This window comes from Pan troglodytes, chromosome 1, assembly GCF_028858775.2.
Source record: "Pan troglodytes isolate AG18354 chromosome 1, NHGRI_mPanTro3-v2.0_pri, whole genome shotgun sequence".
In the NCBI taxonomy this organism is placed as follows: domain Eukaryota; kingdom Metazoa; phylum Chordata; class Mammalia; order Primates; family Hominidae; genus Pan; species Pan troglodytes.
The window spans coordinates 52,282,965-52,303,538 of NC_072398.2; the positions used below are offsets into that span (position 1 = coordinate 52,282,965).

The 20,574-nt window shown below is 36.6% G+C and overlaps 1 protein-coding gene across 1 annotated transcript in view; it reads right to left on the reverse strand.

Moving 5' to 3' along the window:
- The window catches only part of LOC112208336 (complement factor H-related protein 3-like), a 34,784-nt gene extending 16,136 nt beyond the window's left edge, over nucleotides 1–18,648 (reverse strand). Inside the window, 4 exon segments of the mRNA XM_063807469.1 lie at nucleotides 1,726–1,729; nucleotides 10,518–10,690; nucleotides 11,124–11,318; nucleotides 18,591–18,648. Of these exon segments, the coding sequence (XP_063663539.1) occupies nucleotides 1,726–1,729; nucleotides 10,518–10,690; nucleotides 11,124–11,318; nucleotides 18,591–18,648 (430 nt within the window).
- Between the last annotated feature and the right edge of the window lie 1,926 nt (nucleotides 18,649–20,574).

Consider the following 20,574-nt stretch of genomic DNA (forward strand, 5'->3'; position numbering starts at 1 on the left):
AAATCCTGGCTAAATTGAGTCCCCTGTTAGGTATAAGTGATACTCTAGCTAAAAGGAGTCACCTGTTGGGTAGAAGAAGCAGAGATAAAGGCCGGGCACGGTGGCTCACGCTTGTAATCCCAGCACTTTGGGAGGCCAAGGGGGGGGTGGTTCACCTGAGGTCAGGAGTTCGAGACCAGGCTCGCCAATATGGTGAAACCCCATCTCTACTAAAAATACAAAAATGAGCTGGACTTGGCGGCATGTGTCTGTAGTCCCAGCTGCTCGGGAAGCTGAGGTAGGAGAATCTCTTGAACACAGGCGGTTGAGGTTGTAGTGAGCAAGATCATGCCACTGCACTCCAGCTTGGGCGACAGAGCAAGACTCCATCAAAAAAAAAAAAAAAAATTCCTGTTGCTCTGGGTTTGTGACTTTTTGGTGGTGGGGACTCTGGCTTAGGTGCCAGTAGTGCTGCTGCAGCTCCCCCATAAGTTCTTTCTCTTGTAAATCAATCCAAACAGGTTTTAATTTCTTGCTAGTTCATAATTTTTCCGTTTTTTCTACATTGATCTACTTTACCAAAGCAACATAAAACATTATACATAAGAGATTTTGTCCCATTTCTCTTCCTTCATACATAACAAATCTAGCTACAGGATGGTACTGTAAGTATGAGAACCATGCAGTGGCCACTGTTCTCCCAAACCCCGTGGATATTGAGGTCAAGCCATGTTAAAAAATAAGATAATCTTGTTTTGCTTTATGGAATGATAGACAAAGGCTTTTCAATTTTGGAAGATGCAGCCCATCAAAATTACAGTGTGGGTTACGTGGGGAGAACTAAAGGACAGCCATTAGTTCATCAGAACTACTAAGCAGCTGCTAGTGCTTGTCTCTGGGTCTGCTCCAGTGGCAAGGGGGCACTAGGCTGTGAGTAAATGCCCTCAAGGAGAGTAACCTCGACCTGGCTTGCCACAAATAGTTACAAGACTGTCAGATTTGTATGCCTGCAGCACAGCAACAGAACAATACACTGAGACAGTGGGATTTGCAGCAGAGAAAGAGTAATAATCTCAAAGCCACCAGCCCACACTGGGCTGCAGGGAGGAACTGAATTAACATTTCCCATTCTGGCTGGAATTATATACATGTAACCAAACATAGATACTAGTCACCGTACTCAGAACCCAAGTATTGACCTGGCAAGGCTCAAACTTGGTTCCATTAGCCCTCATCATATTTGATCTACTCAAGCTGGAGAGGGATGACCTTCAGTCAGGAGTTCAGTGGGTGGACTCTGGGAAGGATTGAAGAGCAGACGGTTACCCTGAGTTAGACTTGCTGAGATTCCACTAGCAACTCCTTCAGGACTAAGTGAATATAAATGACCAGACAAACAAGAAGAGTTTCCTGAGTTAGTAATTTCTTCCAGTAGTAATTTCTTCAGAGAACGCCTCCACAAACATAAATACCTATAACAAGACAAACACAAACAAAAGACCTTTAAATATAAAGTTTCAGATTCCAAAATCCAAGAGCATTTCTCCCAAGCAATGCCCTCTAGTCTCCTTCCATCTGAGGGGAGGTCTCCTCAAATAAGGCCCTACCTATGACTTAGGGAGGATCAACAAGACCTCAAAATAGGTCACAAGGCCTCTAAGATGAAAAAACAAAAACAAAAACAAACAACAACAACAACAACAAAAAAAACAGAAGGAAATGGGGTGCCAGCTGCTCTGAGAAAACTCACCTGAGACTTCTTCTTAGACCACAAATGGTTTCTCTGCTGCAGACAAGTTTATGTGCTGAAAGTCAGCACTGCCCTGCCAACACAGAAGGCCCCAGCAAAGGCCCTTAGTTCATCATAGCTAAGCAGCTGCCTGGGCTTGTCTCTGGGTCAGCCCCAGTGGCATGGGGGGCACTGGACTGTAGATAAATAACCACAAGGAGAGTGACTTGCCATGATTTTTATTTATTTATTTATTTTTTGAGCCGGAGTCTCACTCTGTCTCCCTGGCTGGAGTGCAGTGGCACGACCTCAACTCACTGCAACCTCCGCCTCCCAGGTTCAAGTAATTCTCCAGCCTCAGCCTCCTGAGAAGCTGGGATTACAGGCATATGCCATCATGCATAGATACATTTTTGTATTTCTAGTAGAGACAGGGTTTCGCCATGTTAGCCAGGCTGGTCATAAATTCCTGACCTCAAGTGATCCGCCCACCTTGGCCTCCCACAGTGCTGGGATTATAGGTGTGAGCCACCATACCTGGCCACTTGCCATGAATTTTTACAAGACAGTCAGGTTTCTATGCCGGCTGCGCAGCTACAGAACAATACACCGAGACTGTGGGGTTTGCAACAGAGAAAGAACTTACTAATTGCAAGGTCACCAAGCAAGGACTTGGGAAGAATTCTCAAAACTCAAACCCATTTCATTAAGGGTTTCTGGGCAAGAGTCTTTGAAGGGTGAGGGGCTGGAAATTGAGGTCATCAATTGATTCAGGTCAGGGACTGAAATCATCAGGATATGGAAACTACAGTCCTCCCTAAGTGAGTTTCTTGCCGAGACTTTCAGAATGGCTGGCATCAGTAGTTTTGTTAGTATGCAGAACCTAAAGGAGAAACTCAAATGGAAAGATTGTCATCGCGTAGTGTCTTACATTTTATCTAAAGAACAGAAAAGGAACAAAGATTCTAGTGACAAAGATTATGTTATCCTGTACTAGTAATCAGTGACAAGCTATAAGGAAATGGGCCAGTGGGAAAGCTAGCCTAATGACTACCATGGATTGTCCAACAAGCCTAATTGAATTTCACTTTTTCCTCTTTAACTGTTTTTACAAGATTTTCTTGAAGATGTTTCCAATTTAATAGTGGAGCAAAGGCAATTCAATAAAGAAAACACAATCCTTTAAACAAGGGATACTAGAATAGTAAGGCATCCAAATGCAAAATAAAAACCCTCAACATATTTCTCATACCTCATACAAAAATTAACTCAAAACTGATCATATAACTATGTGTAAAATGTTAACTTCTAGAACTGTACATGGCCTTGGTTTAGGCCAAGGAAATTTTAGATGGTACAAAGAGCATAATCCATAAATGAAATATTTGATATACTGGATAACATCAAAATTAAATACATTTGCTCATTGAAAGAGACTGCTAAGAGAAATAAAAGTAAAGCTAGAGATGCAAGAAAAATATTTCTAAAATATTTACTCAGTGAAGGACTTGTAGCCACAATATATTAAGTTGTCTCAAAATTCAGTAAAGAATCAAACAACCCAATGAAAAATGGGCAAAAAATTTGGACTAAAGGAGGTACCTCACTAAAGGAGGTACATAGATGGTAAATAAGTACAAAGAAAATGCTCAGCAGCATTAGTCACTAGGGAATGTGATACCATTACACGCATATTAGAATGGATAACTTAATGGAAAAACAACCACTATCTCAAAGGCTGGTGAGGTTGTAGAACAATTGGAACTCGCATACACTGAGTATGTGAAGGTAGAATATATGATCACTCAGGAAAACAGTTTGTCTATTTCTTATAAAAATAAACACACACATTCAGTATGATATTGTCTATGGGTTTGTCATAAATAGCTCTTACTATTTTGAGATATGTTTCATCCATACCTAGTTTATTGAGTGTTTTTAGCATGAAGTGGTGTTGAATTTTATCGAAAGCCTTTTCTGTATCTATTGAGATAATCATGTGGTTTTGTCATGGGTTTGATTTATGCGGTGGATTACATTTATTGATTTGCATGTTGAACCAGTTTTCATCCCAGGGATAAAGCCAGTTTGCATCCCAAGGATGATCGTGGTGGACAAGCTTTTTGATGTGCTGCTGGATTCAGTTTGCCAGTATTTTATTGAGGATTTTCGCATCGATGTTCATCAGGGATATTGGCCTAAAAGTTTCTTTTTCTGTTGTGTCTCTGTCAGGTTTTGGTATCAGGATGATGGTGGCCTCATAAAATAAGGAGGAATCCTTCTTTTTCTATTGTTTGGATTAGTTTCAGAAGGAATGGTACCAGCTCCTCTTTGTACCTCTGATAGAATTTGTCTGTGAATCCATCTGGACCTGGGCTATTGTCGGTTGGTAGGCTATTAATTACTGCTTCAGATTTAGAACTTGTTGTTGGGCTATTCAAGGATTCGACTTCCTCCTGGTTTAGTCTTGGGAGGGTGTACGTGTCCAGGAACTTATCCATTTCTTCCAGATTTTCTAGTTTATTTGTGTAGAGGTGTTTATAATATTCTCTGATGGTAGTTTGTATTTCTGTGGAATCAGTGGTGATATCCTCTTTATCATTTTTTATTGTGTCTATTTGATTCTTCTCTCTTTTTTTCTTTTTTGGTATGGCTAGTTGTCTATCTATTGTGTTAATCTTCAAAAAACCAGCTCCTGGATGCATTGATTTTTGAAGGGTTTTTCGTGTCTCTATCTCCTTCAGGTCTGCACTGTTCTTAGTTACTTCTTATCTTCTGCTAGCTTTTGAATTTGTTTGCTCTTGCTTCTCTAGTTCTTTTAATTGTGATGTTAGGGGTCGATTTTCGAACGTTCCAACTTTCTGATGTGGCATTTAGTGCTGTAAATTGCTCTCTAAACACTGCTTTTGCTGTGTCCCAGAGATTCAGGTATGTTGTGTCTTCCTTCTCACTGGTTTCAAGGAACTTATTTACTTCTGCCTTAATTTTGTTATTTACCCAGTAGTTATTCAGGAGCAGGTTGTTCAGTTTCCATGTAGTTGTGTGGTTTTGAGTAAGTTTCTTAATCCTGAGTTCTAATTTTATTGCACTGTGGTCTGAGAGAAGGTTTGTTATTATTTCCATTCTTTTGCATTTGCTGAGGAGTTTTTTACTTCCAATTAGGAGGTTGAATTTAGAATAAGTGCTATGTGGTGCTGAGAAGAATGTATATTCTGTTGATTTGGGGTGGAGAGTTCTCTAGATATCTATTAGGTCCACCTGGTCCAGAGCTGAGTCCAAGTCCTGAATATCCTTGATAATTTTCTGTCTTGTCAATCTGTCTAGTATTGATATAGTATTGGAAATTCTGGCCTGGGCAATCAGGCAAAAGAAAGAAATAAAACGTATTCAAATAGGAAGAAAGGAAGTCAAATTGTCTCTGTTTGCAGATGACATGATTCTACATTTAGAAAACCTGATCGTCTCAGCCCCAAAATTCCTTAAGTTCTTAAGCAACTTCAGCAAAGTCTCAGGACACAAAATCAATGTGCAAAAATCACGAGCATTCCTATACACCAATAATAGACAAACAGAGAGTCAAATCATGAGTGAATTTCCATTCACAATTGTTACAAAGAAAATAAAATACCAAGGGATACATCTTACACAGGATGTGAAGGACCTCTCCAAGGGGGACTACAAACCACTGATCAAGGAAAATAGAGAGGACACAAACAAATGAGAAAACATTCCATCCTCATGGATAGCAAAAATCAATATCGTGAAAATGGCTATACTGCCCAAAGTAATTTATAAATTCAAAGCTATTCCCATCAAGGTATCATTAACTTTCTTCACAGAACTAGAAGGAACTACTTTAAATTTCATATGGAACCAAAAAAGATCCCATATAGCCAAGACAATCCTAAGCAAAAAGCACAAAGCTGAAAACATCATGCTACCTGGCTTCAAACTATACTACAAGGCTACAGTAACTAAAACAGCATGGTACTGGTACCAAAACAAATGTATAGACCAATGGAACAGAACAGAGGCCTCAGAAATAACACCACACATCTACAACGATCTGAACTTTGACAAACCTGACAAAAACAAGCCATGTTGAAGGGATTCCCTGTTGGATAAATGGTGTTAGGAAAATTGGCTAGCCATATGCAGAAAATTGAAACTGGGCCCCTTCCTTACACCTAATACAAAAATTAACACAAGGTGGTTTTAAGACCTAAAACCATAAAACCCCTAGAAGAAAACCTAGGCAGTACCATTCAGGACATAGGCACAGGCAAAGACTTCATGACTAAAACACCAAAAGCAATTGCTGCACAAGCCAAAATTGACAAATAGGATCTAATTAAACTAAAGAACTTCTGCACAGCACACACACACACAAAAAAAAAACAAAAAACCATCATCAGAGTGAATGGGCAATCTACAGGATGGGAGAAAATTTTTGCAATCTATCCATCTGACAAAGGGCTAATATCCAGAATCTACAAGGACCTTAAACAGATTTATAAGAAAAAAACAACCCCATCAAAAAGTAGTCAAGGATATGAACAGATAGTTCTCAAAAGAAGACATTTATGCAGCCAACAAATACATGAAAAAGAGCTCATCATCACTGGTCATTAGAGAAATGCAAATCAAAACCACAATGAGATACCATCTCACACTAGTTAGAATGGTGATTGTAAAAACGTCTGTAAACAACACATGCTGTCAAGGGTGTGGAGAGATAGGAATACTTTTACACTGTCTGTGGGAGTGCAAATTAGTTCAACCATTGTGGAAGACAGAGTGGCAATTCCTCAAGCATCCAGAACCAGAAATACCATTTGACCCACCAATCCCGTTACTGAATATATACACAAAGTGTTATAAATCATTCTACTATAAAGATACATGCACGCATGTTTATTGCAGCACTATTTACAACAGCAAAGACTTGGAACCAACCTAAATGCCCATCAATGATAGACTGGATAAAGAAAATGTGGCAAATATACACCATAGAATACCATGCAGCCATAAAAAAGAATGAGTTCACGTCCCTTGCAGGGCATGGATGAAGCTGGAAACCATCATCTTCAGCACACTAACACAGGAACAGAAAGCCAAACGCTGCATGTTCTCACTCATAAGGGGGAGTTGAACAATGAGAACACATGGACACAGGGAGAAGAACATCACACACTGGGGCCTGTTGGGACATGGGAGGCAAGGGGAGAGATAACATTAGGACAAATAGCTAATGCATGCGGAGCTTACAACCTAGATTACGGGTTGATGGGTGCAGCAAACCACTATGGCACATGTATATATACCTATGTAACAAATCTGCAGATTCTGCACATATAAACCAGAACTTAAAGTATAGTAATAAAAAAAGCACACACAGAGACATACCATCTATCCAACAAAGCCACTCCTAGATATGAAGCCATGAGGAATAAATTTGTGTTTATATAAAAACTGTAGGTGAATATTTTTCTTACCAGCATGATTCACAAATGCCAAAAACTATGCAAATGCCTTTCAACAAGTGAATGGGTTAACAGTCTGTGACCTATGATACAATGGAATAATACTTAGCAATAAAAAAAAATATTCTGGGTAGTGTGATGAAATCCTTTGCCATTCAACTCTATCCTGCCCAGAGCATGAATCCTCCCTTTGTCTAGTGTAGACACAGTTTATACTTCCCACCTGTTAGTCACTTAGTAGTCTTCACAGTTATCAGATGGAAAAATGTAGCTTACTTGGGTTTTATAGTATTAACTATTTCAGGCATCTACTGGGGGGCTTGGAACATACCCCACGTGGATAAGAGAGACTAATGCAGCTTTTGTCTCCCACAGATAAGGACAGACTACTCTAACTTCAGAAGAATCATTCAGAAGGCACCAGTATTTCAAGTTTTACAAGTCCAGAAAAATTGATATTCTGTGATGTATTTGGCAAATGTTTTCTTTAAATGACTATTTTAAAGGAAACCACAGCCAGTTTGCACTCATGCAGGACACACTCCAATATATGTCTACTGTACTCGCTCAAGTATATTTAAATTTTTCTGCTTATTTTCACAACATGGTTATGAGGAATTTAGATTTTATTAAGTTGAAAAGTACTGTGATTCACTGACAATTGACTGTACATTGAAAATACAATGTTGATATCGCAATCTGAAGATGAAGCTAAGACTTGTTAATTATATGACCACCATAAAGTAGCTAAATAACTTGACTAAAGTACAGGGTCTAGCATGAAGAGTAAAACAGTAACATTCTCAAGAATAACTTGAGCCAGGCACACTTGGGATAGTGAAAGAAATAAAGAAAGGAAAGGAAGGAAGAAAGGAAGAGAATGGAAAGAAAAGAAAGAAAGGAATGAAGGAAGGAAGGAAAGACAGAAAGAAAGACAGAAAGAAAGAAAAGAAAGGAAAGAAAGGAAAAGAAAGAAAGAAAGAAAGAAAGAAAGAAAGAAAGAAAGAAAGAAAGAAAATAAGTAGTTGATTCTTCAAACAACTCCAAATCCAAAACAAGAGGCATAAACCTTGATTGAGTTGTTTGATATCAGGAGAAATTGCATATTCAATCAAAGCATATTATTAGCCAGAAGAAAGAAAAAAGAAAGGAAGGAAGGAGAAAGAAAGAAAGAAAGGAAAGAAAGAAAGAAAGAAGAAAGAGAAAGAAAGAAAAGAATGGAAAGGAAAGGAAAGGGGAAAAAAGTAGTTCACTCTTAAAAGCAGAAAGAAAGAAAGAGAAAAAACGAAAGAAAGAAAGGAAAGAAAGGAAGAGAAAAAAGAGAACAAAAAGGAAGAAAGAAAAAAAGAAAGAGAGAGGAAGAGAGAGAAAGAAAGAAAAAGAAGGAAAGAAAGAGAGAAGGAAGGAAAGAAGGAAGGAAGGAAAGAAAGGAAGGAAGGAAAGAAATAAAAAAGAAAGAAAGAAAAAGAAGAGGGAAGGGGAGGGGAGGGGACACACTGTGAAAGAGAAAAAGAAGATAGGAGGGGAGGGGAGGGGACAAAATATACAATATAGCATATACTGTATGAGAAAGGTACTATAAAAATTGTTAGGGAAATGTTGAGTTTGCCATATTTTATTTAAAAATAAAATATAGCTATTATCATGAATAAAATCAACACACAGTTTTAAAATATGAAAAAAGGTAACGTAACTTTTTACAATAAAGAATAGTATAATGGCTCTGTGTTTTTGAAGTATTCCTTTAAATAGAAACAAAAAATATTCATCATAAGAAAAGATTGATGATTATTTAGTAAAACGAGCAACTTATATTCATAATACACAAAAAAGGAAAGAAAAATACTAGCCACAAAAAAGAATGCATTTGGATTACATATAATTAAAAGAGATTTTATATTCAGAATTAGTAAGATGATTCCAACTAATAAATACCAAAACTCCCAAAAAGGTAAGTCAAAAAACCTGCATTTTCAAAGATTAGAACAATCAAATACCAATTAAACTGTGAATATATATTCCAAACCCAATTAGTAATAAAGGAAATGCAAATTTACACTACAATGGTAAAACATTTTATAGCCACTCAATTTGTAAATATTAAAATGTGACATCACCAATCATTAACATGTAAAACACCTAAGTAAGAAGGAACTGTTGATATAAATGTGTATTGGAATAAATAATATAGGAAACCTTCTAGAGTCGAATATGCACAATATCCCAGAAAATCCATTTGTACTTACATATAATAGAGAAAGTTAGATAACTTTATTGTAAAAGTGACCTATGACTGTTTGAATGTATGAATGACATTATTGGCTATCATTGTGCTCACTTTCTATTTTAAACTATAAATGTATAATTATTTTGAGTCAAATGATTGATTCCAAAGAACATATTAATATTGATACACGAGTTAAGAAGAAATTATTTAGGCAGATAATGAGGGTACAGGAGTCGTTGTTAAAGTTTTCCTTTTAATAATAGGAGCCCCCAAATCATTTCTTTTTCTAACAAAGTGGAACCTGTAAAACAGAGATGTAAACATAGACAAGCAAGTTGGAAGCTTGCAAGGTGAATGGCAGCAGTTGTGCCAATAGGAAAAGGCTACCTGGGACTAGGCATGTTCATATGGCAACTCCATCTTCCCTTCTCTTTGCCAGCCACGTGTACAGTAAGGAAAAGGCAACATGGCGCTGGCCAGGCAAAGATCCCATTTGCATAATAAGATTAGGGTGGGGAGGCCAGCTTCCTAGCACATTATATAAATGTCACACCTGGTCCAATCAATCTTTGGGCCCTATGTAAATCAGACACTGCTTCCTCAAGCCTGTTTATAAAATCCAGTGCACCCCAGCCGGGGCCAGAATTCACTTTTGGGTGCCCCTCTCTCTCACAAGAGACAGAGCTGTTCTCCTTTCTCTTTCTTTTGCCTATTAAACCTGCGATCCTACGCTCACTCCTTGTGTGTGTCCATGTCCTTAATCTTCTCAGTGCCAGATGAGAAACCTCGGGTATTTACTCCAGACAATGATGCCATTTCAATATGTCTTAATTTAACCAACAAGTATTGTTTTCAAACTCTTTTACTGTATTCTTGACTAATGCCCAATAATAGGAGCATTTATTTTACTATGAACTTATCAAGAAATGTGTATATTTGTTTATACAGAATTGAAAAAATAAAACTAAATAGGTCTGATGGCGAAACAAGTTGACATAAATATTTTGCCGCAGTTAATATAGATGAGTCTTAGCATGTCATCTGTGTTACTTAGAAAGACATGAACTTGCTGGGATCTCAGAGTAGTGTACTTAGTGACACGGATGCATCTGCAAGGAGGAGACCAGCCATTCTCCATACACGTAACTGTGGTCTGATCATTTGGAAGACCATAGCCAGGAAGGAAGACAACTTCTATAGAGTTACCCTGTACAAACTTTCTTCCGTAATTTTCATCATGTCCATTTTCCAAATAAGGAAAATAACGTTTTCCTAAGGACGATAACAATGATAAATGAATAAAGTAAATGAGACACAAAAATGTGCTCAAAATAGTATATTACAATTATTTTTAAAATATTTAAATAAGATTGCATAAACATCCAAAAACAATGTATAACTGAATGTGAACTAAAATTACTAACAAAGGTTTGTACAAAAAGAAATATCAATATTTAATACTACTTAAGTTTTTATAATTAAAATATGTATCAATTATGTAGATATTCTCATAAAGTCTCTATATTTATTTCTCGTGATTTTCAAGAACTCATAATAGAAAAGATCTATTTTGGTCATTTTGCTTGAACAACTCTTTTCTTGGCCCTATTTCTGTTATATAAGTCAAGTGTAATCACTTATGTGCTCTCCTCTCTTCAATCTTTGAAAGTTTTATACATATATGGCTGTCCAGAGGTTTACTTACTGAGACATGGTACTGCTGGCGACCATCCATCTTGTGTGCAATAAATGTAATCCTAGTAACTTCCTGAAGGAGTCTCAAAAGATTCATCACAGTAATAGGAGTAAGATTTTTCTACAGCTACTGGAAAGTATGGTCTACACATACTTTCATAACATAGACCTCCATGTTTAATGTCTGGAAAATCACAAGATTTCACTTGCAATAAAAAACAAAAAAAAGTATGAATACTTTTTACTGTAATAAATAATCATATTAGAGATAAATTTTTTTATCACTGAATTATATTCTCTTCTTAGAATAATTACACATTCCATTAAGGTTTCTAGGTCAAAACAAATGATAGAACTCAGATGACTAAGATATGTGATGAGAAGGTCTTTGCTAATGAAGATGAGATTATGTCTTGTGGATCACGTGATGCATAAATTTGTAGGAAGGCTCTCTAGAAGGAAAAATGTACAAACCTATTTAATGTATTCCCCTTGAGTACATATACCCTACCTCTGGCTAATTAAATGAGCTTTTTGGTTGAGAAATATGCCAATTTTATCACTTAGCTCAGGTATTCCTTTTTTTTTTCTTTTCTACTGTCATCAGTAAACAGAGCCCTGTATTTTCTTCTCAGAAAAATTCAATGTAAGGAGGTAGTATTTTGAGAGATTTAAGGTTTTTATTGTTTTGGATTAAATTCATGGGCTGTGCACGGTGGCTCATGCCTATAATCTCAGCACTTTGGGAGGTTGAGGCAGGCAGATCACTTGAGGTCAGGACTTCGAGACCAGCCTGGCCAACATGATGAAACCCGTTTCTACTAAAAATACAAAAAAAATTAGCTGGGCCTGGTGGTGCGCCCTGGTAATTCCAGCTACTTAGGAGGCAGAGGCAGGAGAATCGCTTGAACCCAGGAGGCAGAGTTTGCAGTGAATTGAGATTGCGCCATTCCACTCCAGTCTGGGTGACAGAGCGAGACTCCATCTCAAAAAATAAAAATAAAAATAAAAAACAAATAAATTCACTAGGCTCTTTTCTAATTACTGGACAATATAAACATATTGAGGAACACAAAAATTTTTCTTTGATAATACTGCACAGAAAAATAACACAGCTAATTCACGCCTCAAAGAAGTCACTGAGCCAAGATTTCCAGTGTTTATTAAACCACAGAAATAGACTAGGAATATTTCTTAATATCCAAATAGTTAAGATTATGATAAACTTTTTTTGTTGATTCGTAATTTTGTTCATTCCACTTTCCTGTGTGCAAGAGAAACCTGCTTGTGGGCTGAAAGTGACTAGACCACTTTCAGCAGGCACACAGGCACCGTGCTTGCCTTGCAAGGGAGTATAGATCCATCCTAGGAGACAAGTGGCCCCAGTGCTTGGGCACAGATGTAGAGAGGGGGACATCTCCCCTGCACCCAATTCTGTGGACATAGCTGTGGTCACTCGCAAAGGAGACTGGTGCAGACACACCAGAGGACAGACATTCTAGGGGGATTAGGGGTGGCTGCAACCCCAGTGGTGAGGTGCCCAATTGAGCCAGGCTTGCGTGAAAGACAAGGCCCTACCTCCTCTTTACACAGAACAGCAGTGTTCCTGTAGGAGAGAGCAGGAGAGCTGAAATGTGTGTTTTGAGCTGAGGGAGGCGGCTCCACATGGAAGAAATTTGACAGGGAACTGCAAGGCAAACGCATTTCATAGATGTCATCTACACAGCCTGGAGAAAGAAAGTGGTGACTCTTTAACCTCATTAACTTCTGTCTAACATATTTTTCTTAACAGTGCTTACAAGTGAAGATATCTGAATTGTGTAGTGAAATATATTTTCCAAGGAACTGCTTCTGAGCTCATCAGCAATTAAAACAAAAATAAATTATAAAATCAACTCAAAAGATAACTGCAGTTTTTAAAATAGAGTGTAATAAAAACAAGGTTTGTATGTATAATTTTGAATCATACAACTTAAAACGTGGAGGGCTCAGAAGAGATCAACTCTTCTACCCCCACCCCCGACATATGGCAATATCCGTATAGGTCACACTTTTAGAAAATCACTTGACCTCTGATTCGATGTTGGATAATACTGTTACCTGTTTCACTGACTGTGACAGTCCTCATCAAAAGCTAACTTAATCCCCCTCATAAATGTTTTGAAATATCTCAAGACAGTCATTGTAATGCTATAACTCTATCTTTTTGCATGCTTCTTATGCTATAATTTCTTTAACTCTTCAACTATCTATATATTCTCTTCTATGACATGATAGTTGGAAACCAATCATTTTAAAACGTGGTAGGCTAAGTACGGTATATTATTACAGACATGATATTTGGTGGGCAAACCACACAGTTGAGAATACTTTGTTGACACTGAAAAACATCATTTCCTCATGAAGCCTAAAAGAGATAGATGTTCTCCTCAGTACCACCATTGTCTATTAATATTAAGGTTATTAATGAAAATCTTCATTTTCCTCCACTTAATTTACTTTAGAAGCTAAATACAAATGTTGTTTCCACTAGGTAAATCTGCCAACAAAAAAAAATTCTTTTTTGACTTGAATGCTGCATGAATGATTTATCTGTTCTTAACAGATAAATAAAAAAGACTTTTTTTTTTTTTTTTTTTTTTTTTTTTGAGACAGAGTCTTGCTCAGTCGCCCAGGCTGGAGTGCAGTGGCTCGATCTCCGCTCACTGCAAGCTCTGCCTCCTGGATTCACGCAATTCTCCAGCCTTAGCCTCTCGAGTAGCTGGGACTACAGGCACCCGCCACCATGCCCAGCTAATTTTTTTTGTATATTTTTTAGTAGAGACGGGGTTTCACCACGTTAGCCAGGATCGTCTCAATCTCCTGACCTCGTGATCCGCCCTCCTCAGCCTCCCAAAGTGTTGGGATTACAGGCGTGAGCCACCGTGCCTGGCCCAAAAGACATTTTTGAAGGAAGTTAAAATTTTAATTAAAAACAAGTTGCTGATTTCTTTTGCTTTGAAGATTAGTTATCTTGAGATAAATGGTATAGAGTAATATTCTTTGAATGTATATATGAATTTCAATATAGACATAGGTTTGCTGTAATAGCTATTTTCTCTGAGTCAGCTGTAAAAATATTCCATGCTCTATTTATTCGTAATATAGTAATTATTGACAGAACATTTTTTGGGGGAAATTCATGTCAATCATTCTCATTACCTCTCTCAATAATAACTGAACTTCTGCAATTGTGGTGTTCCCTTTCACTCAATTTTTTTCTATCAAAACAAACAAACAAATAAACACAACAGGCACAAAAAAACCCTGGCAATAACCTTTGATATCATCGTCTCTCAACCAAATTCTTCTGGGATTACAGCAACCGTAACTAGTTTCCTGATCCTGACCTGTCATCTTTATAATCTATTTTCCTGTGTATAAGTTAATGACCTTTCATCTGGTCATTTTATTTCTCCACTTAAAATCTTTAATGGAACTCAAGTCAGCTAACAGGACAAGAAGCTCATCTCACTTTCTCTACTTCTACTAACATAGTATGGTCTCTTCAGCAATTCTGGAGGTTTTATCAGCATTAATTTAAACTGAACTTATCTACAACTATACCAAGTTAAGCTCAAGCTGTCAGTTTAGGGTGCACACATCAGCAATGATTGTATTTTGGAAAAGAGAGACAAGAAATATGACTGTAGCATAAAAAAATCTGAAATGTAGCAAATTATCTCCAGATATAAAACATTTTGTTTAGTTTTCTGGCATTTTGTTTGTATGCGATGGCATGCATTCTAACCATAGTTAGAATTCATGTATCAGATGAGACATATTATTGACATAAAAAATAGGTGCATAGACGAATGTACAAATATATATATATATTCTTATATTCTATAGGTATATATACCTATAGAATGTTGAACAACACCACAATTTAAATAGCATATAATTTATGTTTCTTCTATAATTATGGAACAAGTGATAGAAAATAGTATTTACATTCTATTTGTTATGAGAACTTAAGAATATAACTAAAGAAAAATATTTAAGTTTAAATCATCATAAATCAGAGAGAACGGGAAGGAAGCTAGTGGCACAACAGCTTTAGTGTGCAGATGAGAAGACTAAGTTCAGAGATGTGACATCTTTACTTTGAGGGAAGCGTTTGCTGGTTACAGAACTGGCCCTAGAGGCTTGCTAGGTGACGCATGACAGTTTGTCTGACCCAGCCCCTCAAGCATGGCTGCACAGTTTTCTGCTGTCTCCTCCGTATTGGAAAATTGAAACTTCCGTGCCCTGTGTAACCTCCTGAGATATTCTTACATTTTCTTATGATTGCAGGATATTTAGTCCGAGGAAGAAAGGGACATTAATTAAAGGAAATCATTTAAATCTTTCTTTATTTTTATTTTTAACAGTCTTGCTCTGTCGCCAAGGCTAGAGTGCAGTGGCGCGATCTCAGCTCACTTCAACCTCTGCTTCCCGGGTTCAAGTGATACTCCTGCCTCAGTCTCCTGAGAAGCTGGAATTACAGGTGTGTGCCACTACATCCGGCTAATTTTTTGAATTTTTAGTGGAGAAAGCATTTCATCATGTTGGCCAGGTTGGTCTCCAACTCCTGGTCTCAAGTGATCTGCGCACCTTGGCCCTCCAAAGTGCTGGGATGAAGGTGTGAGCCACCCCACCCGGCCAAAAATTATTTTTCTTAGTCAACGATAATTTCAAACCTGAAGTGAGTTTTTCATAGTTTAGGTTTGTTTCTAAAAATCGTTTTTCCCACTAAAAGGCACTGGAATTTCATACAGAAATTATTGAAAGTTAGTCTGTAGTAGGAAAAGTCAAGGAAAGCATGGGACTTTTTGTTATGCCAAAGCTTAATGGGGGCACATGAAATATACACAAAAGCCAGCTTCTTAGTGAGATTTGAAACACATTTGAGCATCCCAAAGAAGTACAATGGCAATTAATTGTAATGCATTGGGTACTGAAAATGATCAGTTTAAAAGGGATTTAGAAGCAACCCTGCTCTACATTACTAATTGTCACCCTTGACACTTTGTTACGGCAACTCTAGTAGATGAATATAAAATTTATACAATTCTGAAAGGATATTCATAATTAAAAATAACGTTCTTGACAACCTATCTTTAAATAAGTATAAATAACTTATGACTTAATGGAAGAAATAATGGCCAATACAAATTCAATGAACATTATAATAGGTTACAATTACAAATTTTCTGTCGAGTTTGTCTTTCAAATAGTGTGGTTTCCAAAAGAATTGGTGTGCCGATTTTATTGTTCAGAACTGAAATATCAACTACCATTAAAAAAATTTTATTAGCATAAGCAATTCACAAAGTATGTCCTTCATTAATGATATGAAAAATATTTCTTAGATTTGATTTACTAGATTCTGAATATAGATGAATACAGATATATATACACATAAAGTATTCAAGAAGACAAAAATCAGCAGGAAAATACACCCAAGATGTAATTACCAAATTCTGATGAATAGCCTCTAAAATCTGTGTGGTGGCTACATATATATATATACTCTTGAGTAAAAAGTAAAAAGTTATTTTTAGTTATTAATGTTCTTTTAATAAATTGTGTAAATATCGTGGTATTCATCTGCTAGAGCTACCATAACAAAGTACCACTGATTTCATAGAAATTTATTTTCTCACAGTTCTGGAGGCTAATAGTTTGAGATAGAGCTGTCAACAGGATTGGATTCTTCTGAGACCTCTTCCTTTGCCTTGTAAATGGTTGTATTCTTTCTATGCCTTGCATGATCTTTCTCTATATGGTGTGTTCTTATTTTCTCTTCTTATATAGACACCAGTTATATTGGAGTAGGACCCACCTGAATCATTGACCTTTAACTTAATTACATCTTTAAGCACTCCTTCTCCAAATGCAGTCACATTCTCAGGTATTGGGAATTTGGACTTTAACAAATGAATTTTGGCGGGATGCAGTTGAGCCAATGCTACTGAATACACAAAGATGTTTCTCTCTAACCAAGACGTTGAAAGTAACCCAATGAGTTACTTTCTCCTTTGAGAAATATAGGAGCGACCCAAATTTACAAGACATTTTGCTCAAGTTTACTCTTACAAAAAGTTCATTGGAGGAGACAAGTTTTCAACTGGAATATCAGATAAGGAAGAATTTGTCATCATTCATTTTTTATAGTGCTTTTAAGAAAGTAAGTAAGAAATTATAGTGCATATGCTTCTCTAATTCCAGTCATTTCAAAATGGTACTACTTTTCTTCTTTTCATTCTACTTTAATCTATTTAATCTTTATTTGAAAAAAATGTACCTGTATCAGTTCAGTTAACAAAGGAAATAACAGGAGAATTTCCTTTTCTTTCCATTTTGGCACAGATCAAGTTTGATTTTGCACAAGAAATAAAACTAGCAAATCATGTGATAGATAACACTGTAAAACCTAAAGCTCTTTACCTAGAATCAAATAAAGTGGCATAGCTTTGAGAAGAGAGGCTGAGGGAAAAGATACTCTCATAAATTGATAATTGGATTTCCAGTATTACCCTCCACTACATTTGTTGAAATATTATGAAGTTTTGGATAATTACAAAATTTATATTCTTCATTAATGGCCACAAACCCTTGATTGTCCATGATTTTTGACCCATGTGGTTCCACTGCTAATGTTACGATATAGTTCTTTAATATGCAAGGCCTGCATTCAAAAAGATAGTTAATATAGAAAATATATGACTGTTGAGGAGAAAACAAATCAGTGAACAATAACATAAAGCTATAAAAAATAATTATTTATGTATTTATTTATTGAACAATTTGCTAGTGAGCTCAGAAATGCAAAATTTACTGTCATTTAAAAGTAAGTTAAGTATATAGTCTACTTTTTGATTACATTCATGTTGTGATTTACATGTTGTGATTTACATGTTGCTAATCTTGTTGAAATATTAAGTTCATATTAATGTTAATTCATTTTAGCAGCTTTCTTAAGATATTATAGAAATAAAAGAAACTGCAGAATTTAAAATGTACTATTTGATGTTTTGATATATGAATCTATAAAAAATCACCATCTGTAAGATTATGAAAATATCAGTCACTCCCCTTGCATTACAAATAAGAAACTTCTGAACATTTTAAGGTTAGAATCTGTCTAGTGACATGTTTCCTACTTAAAGTTTCATGAGTATATTCACATATCTCCATAATCAATATTAAATGTCTTTTACACTGTAGAACTTATAAAACAAAGAAAATATTATTCATTGTTGAAGTTAAAATGAGATAATTTTTCATAAAATTAATTTCTGTTATAGTCTTACAAAATATGCTATTTCTACTAGCATAGTGAATAAATCCTCTTTAGTTCATAAAAAATTGTAGACATGGAGACAGGAAGCTAGATATTACATGAAGTTACATTTAAGATGGGAGCTGAGTGTTTAGATCTCTTTCAATTTACCTTGTCCATTAGCATAGGAAACCCACAAGGTGAAAATGACATTAATTAGTAACAACATGTTAGATATTCTCAGTAGTATAGTAATGCAAAAGTTTCAGTTGTACTGTTTGGAGTTTGAAATCTTTCATTATTAGTTACCAAGGGTGATTCCGAATTTGAGGAAACTACCACGAAGCTAGGCATTTGAGGTCACTTAGTAAATATCAAAGTTCAGAGAGTTTTGCAAAATGCTTCAATAATTCCAGTTAGTGGTTTCACAACCATCTGTGGAATTGATTCCCTGAAATGTACTTGTAAAATATTATTTAGGGACAGTAATGGACTGAATCCAAAAGTAATATAAAACATTAATTTATTTTATTTCTCATTTTTTGAGTAAAGAGAGTATCAATAAAGGGAACGAAAGGCTTCCGCAACTATTGGAAGAACTGAGGGAACAAAGGTCAAAAATGCTATTTCCAGAAAATTCCAAAGTTCAGGAATCTTAGTGATGCCCCACTAATTATCCATTGTACTGCAGTGGATGTTTTTTAGGAAAACTTCCAGAAGCAAGGAAAGCTACTGTTGGTGATCTCAGCTGCTACCAGCAGCTGCTACCAGATAATGCCTTGTCTTTCACTTGGTCCAAGTTTTCTTTAGGTACATCTCATGGGGGAATCTAAGGGAGAAGCAAGCTAAAATACAAATACAGCTACAAATACAAATACAAGCTAAAAATAAAATAGCTTGTAAAATACAAATACAAGCTAAAATAAAAATTCCTAATACAGATCGTATTAGGAATAAATAGAAAATCAAAACAAACAAATAATGAGTAAGTTGATTAAATCAGTAATAAAATTCACCTATCAAAAAAGCCCAACACCTGTTATCTTCACTGCTGAATTCAACCAAACAGTATAAAAAACTGGTAGTATTGTTTTTCAAACTATGCATAAAATAAAGATGGGTAGACATACACAAACCAATAGATGTAACATATCACAATAACAGAATGAACAAAACTATATGATCATTTTCATAGAAGTACTAAAAACATTTGAGAAACTTTGACATTTCTTCATGATAAAGAGTCTCCACAAATTAGGCAGAGCAGAGCCAGATGGTGGAATAGGAGACACCAACCATTCCACTTCAAAGATACCAAGTTAACAACTATGTACACAGAAAAAAAAAAAAAAAACACCTTCATAAAATGAAAACATTATCAGATTAGCACTCATAGTACATGGTTTTAACTTCATATCCCTGAAAGAGGCACGTAAGAGATAGGTAAGACAATCTTGAGTCACTGACACTACCCTTTCCCCTCTCCCCACACTTGCAGCTGTGCCATGGTGTACAGAGCCTTGCTCTAGGCACTGAGGGAGGGAGAACATAGCAATTGTGAGGCATTGAACAAAATGCTGTGCTGTTAGAGCAGAAAGGAAAACCAAACCAAACTGAGCTAACCCCTTCCCATGGAGGGAGTATTTAAACCAATGCTAGCCATGACAGTATTGCTGACCGCAGGGGTCTGAAAACAAGTTCCCACAAATCTTGCCACCTAGGGCTACCTACCATGCATTGTGTCTCTAAATAAACTAGAAAGATAGTCTAGGACATAAGGACTGCACACGTATGTGAGTCCTAGTGCTGAACTAGGCTCAGAGACTATGGATTGGGGGAAGACACAGAATATTCAGAGACACCAACTGCAGCAGCTGAGGCAGCCAAGATCATGCTAGCATCACCCAACCCCTAACCACAGGCTTCACATTTCACAGCTCCAAAAGAAACCCCTTCCCTCTGCTTGAGGAGAGGAGAGGGAAGAACGGGGAAGACTTTGTCTTACATCTTGGATATCAGTTCAGACAAAGCAGGATAGGGCAACTGTCAAAGGAATGAGGCCCCTGCTTTAAGCCCTAGCTCCCAGATGACATTTCTTGACATACCCTGAACCAAAAGGGAACCCAATGCCCTGAAGGAAATGATGCCGTCCTGG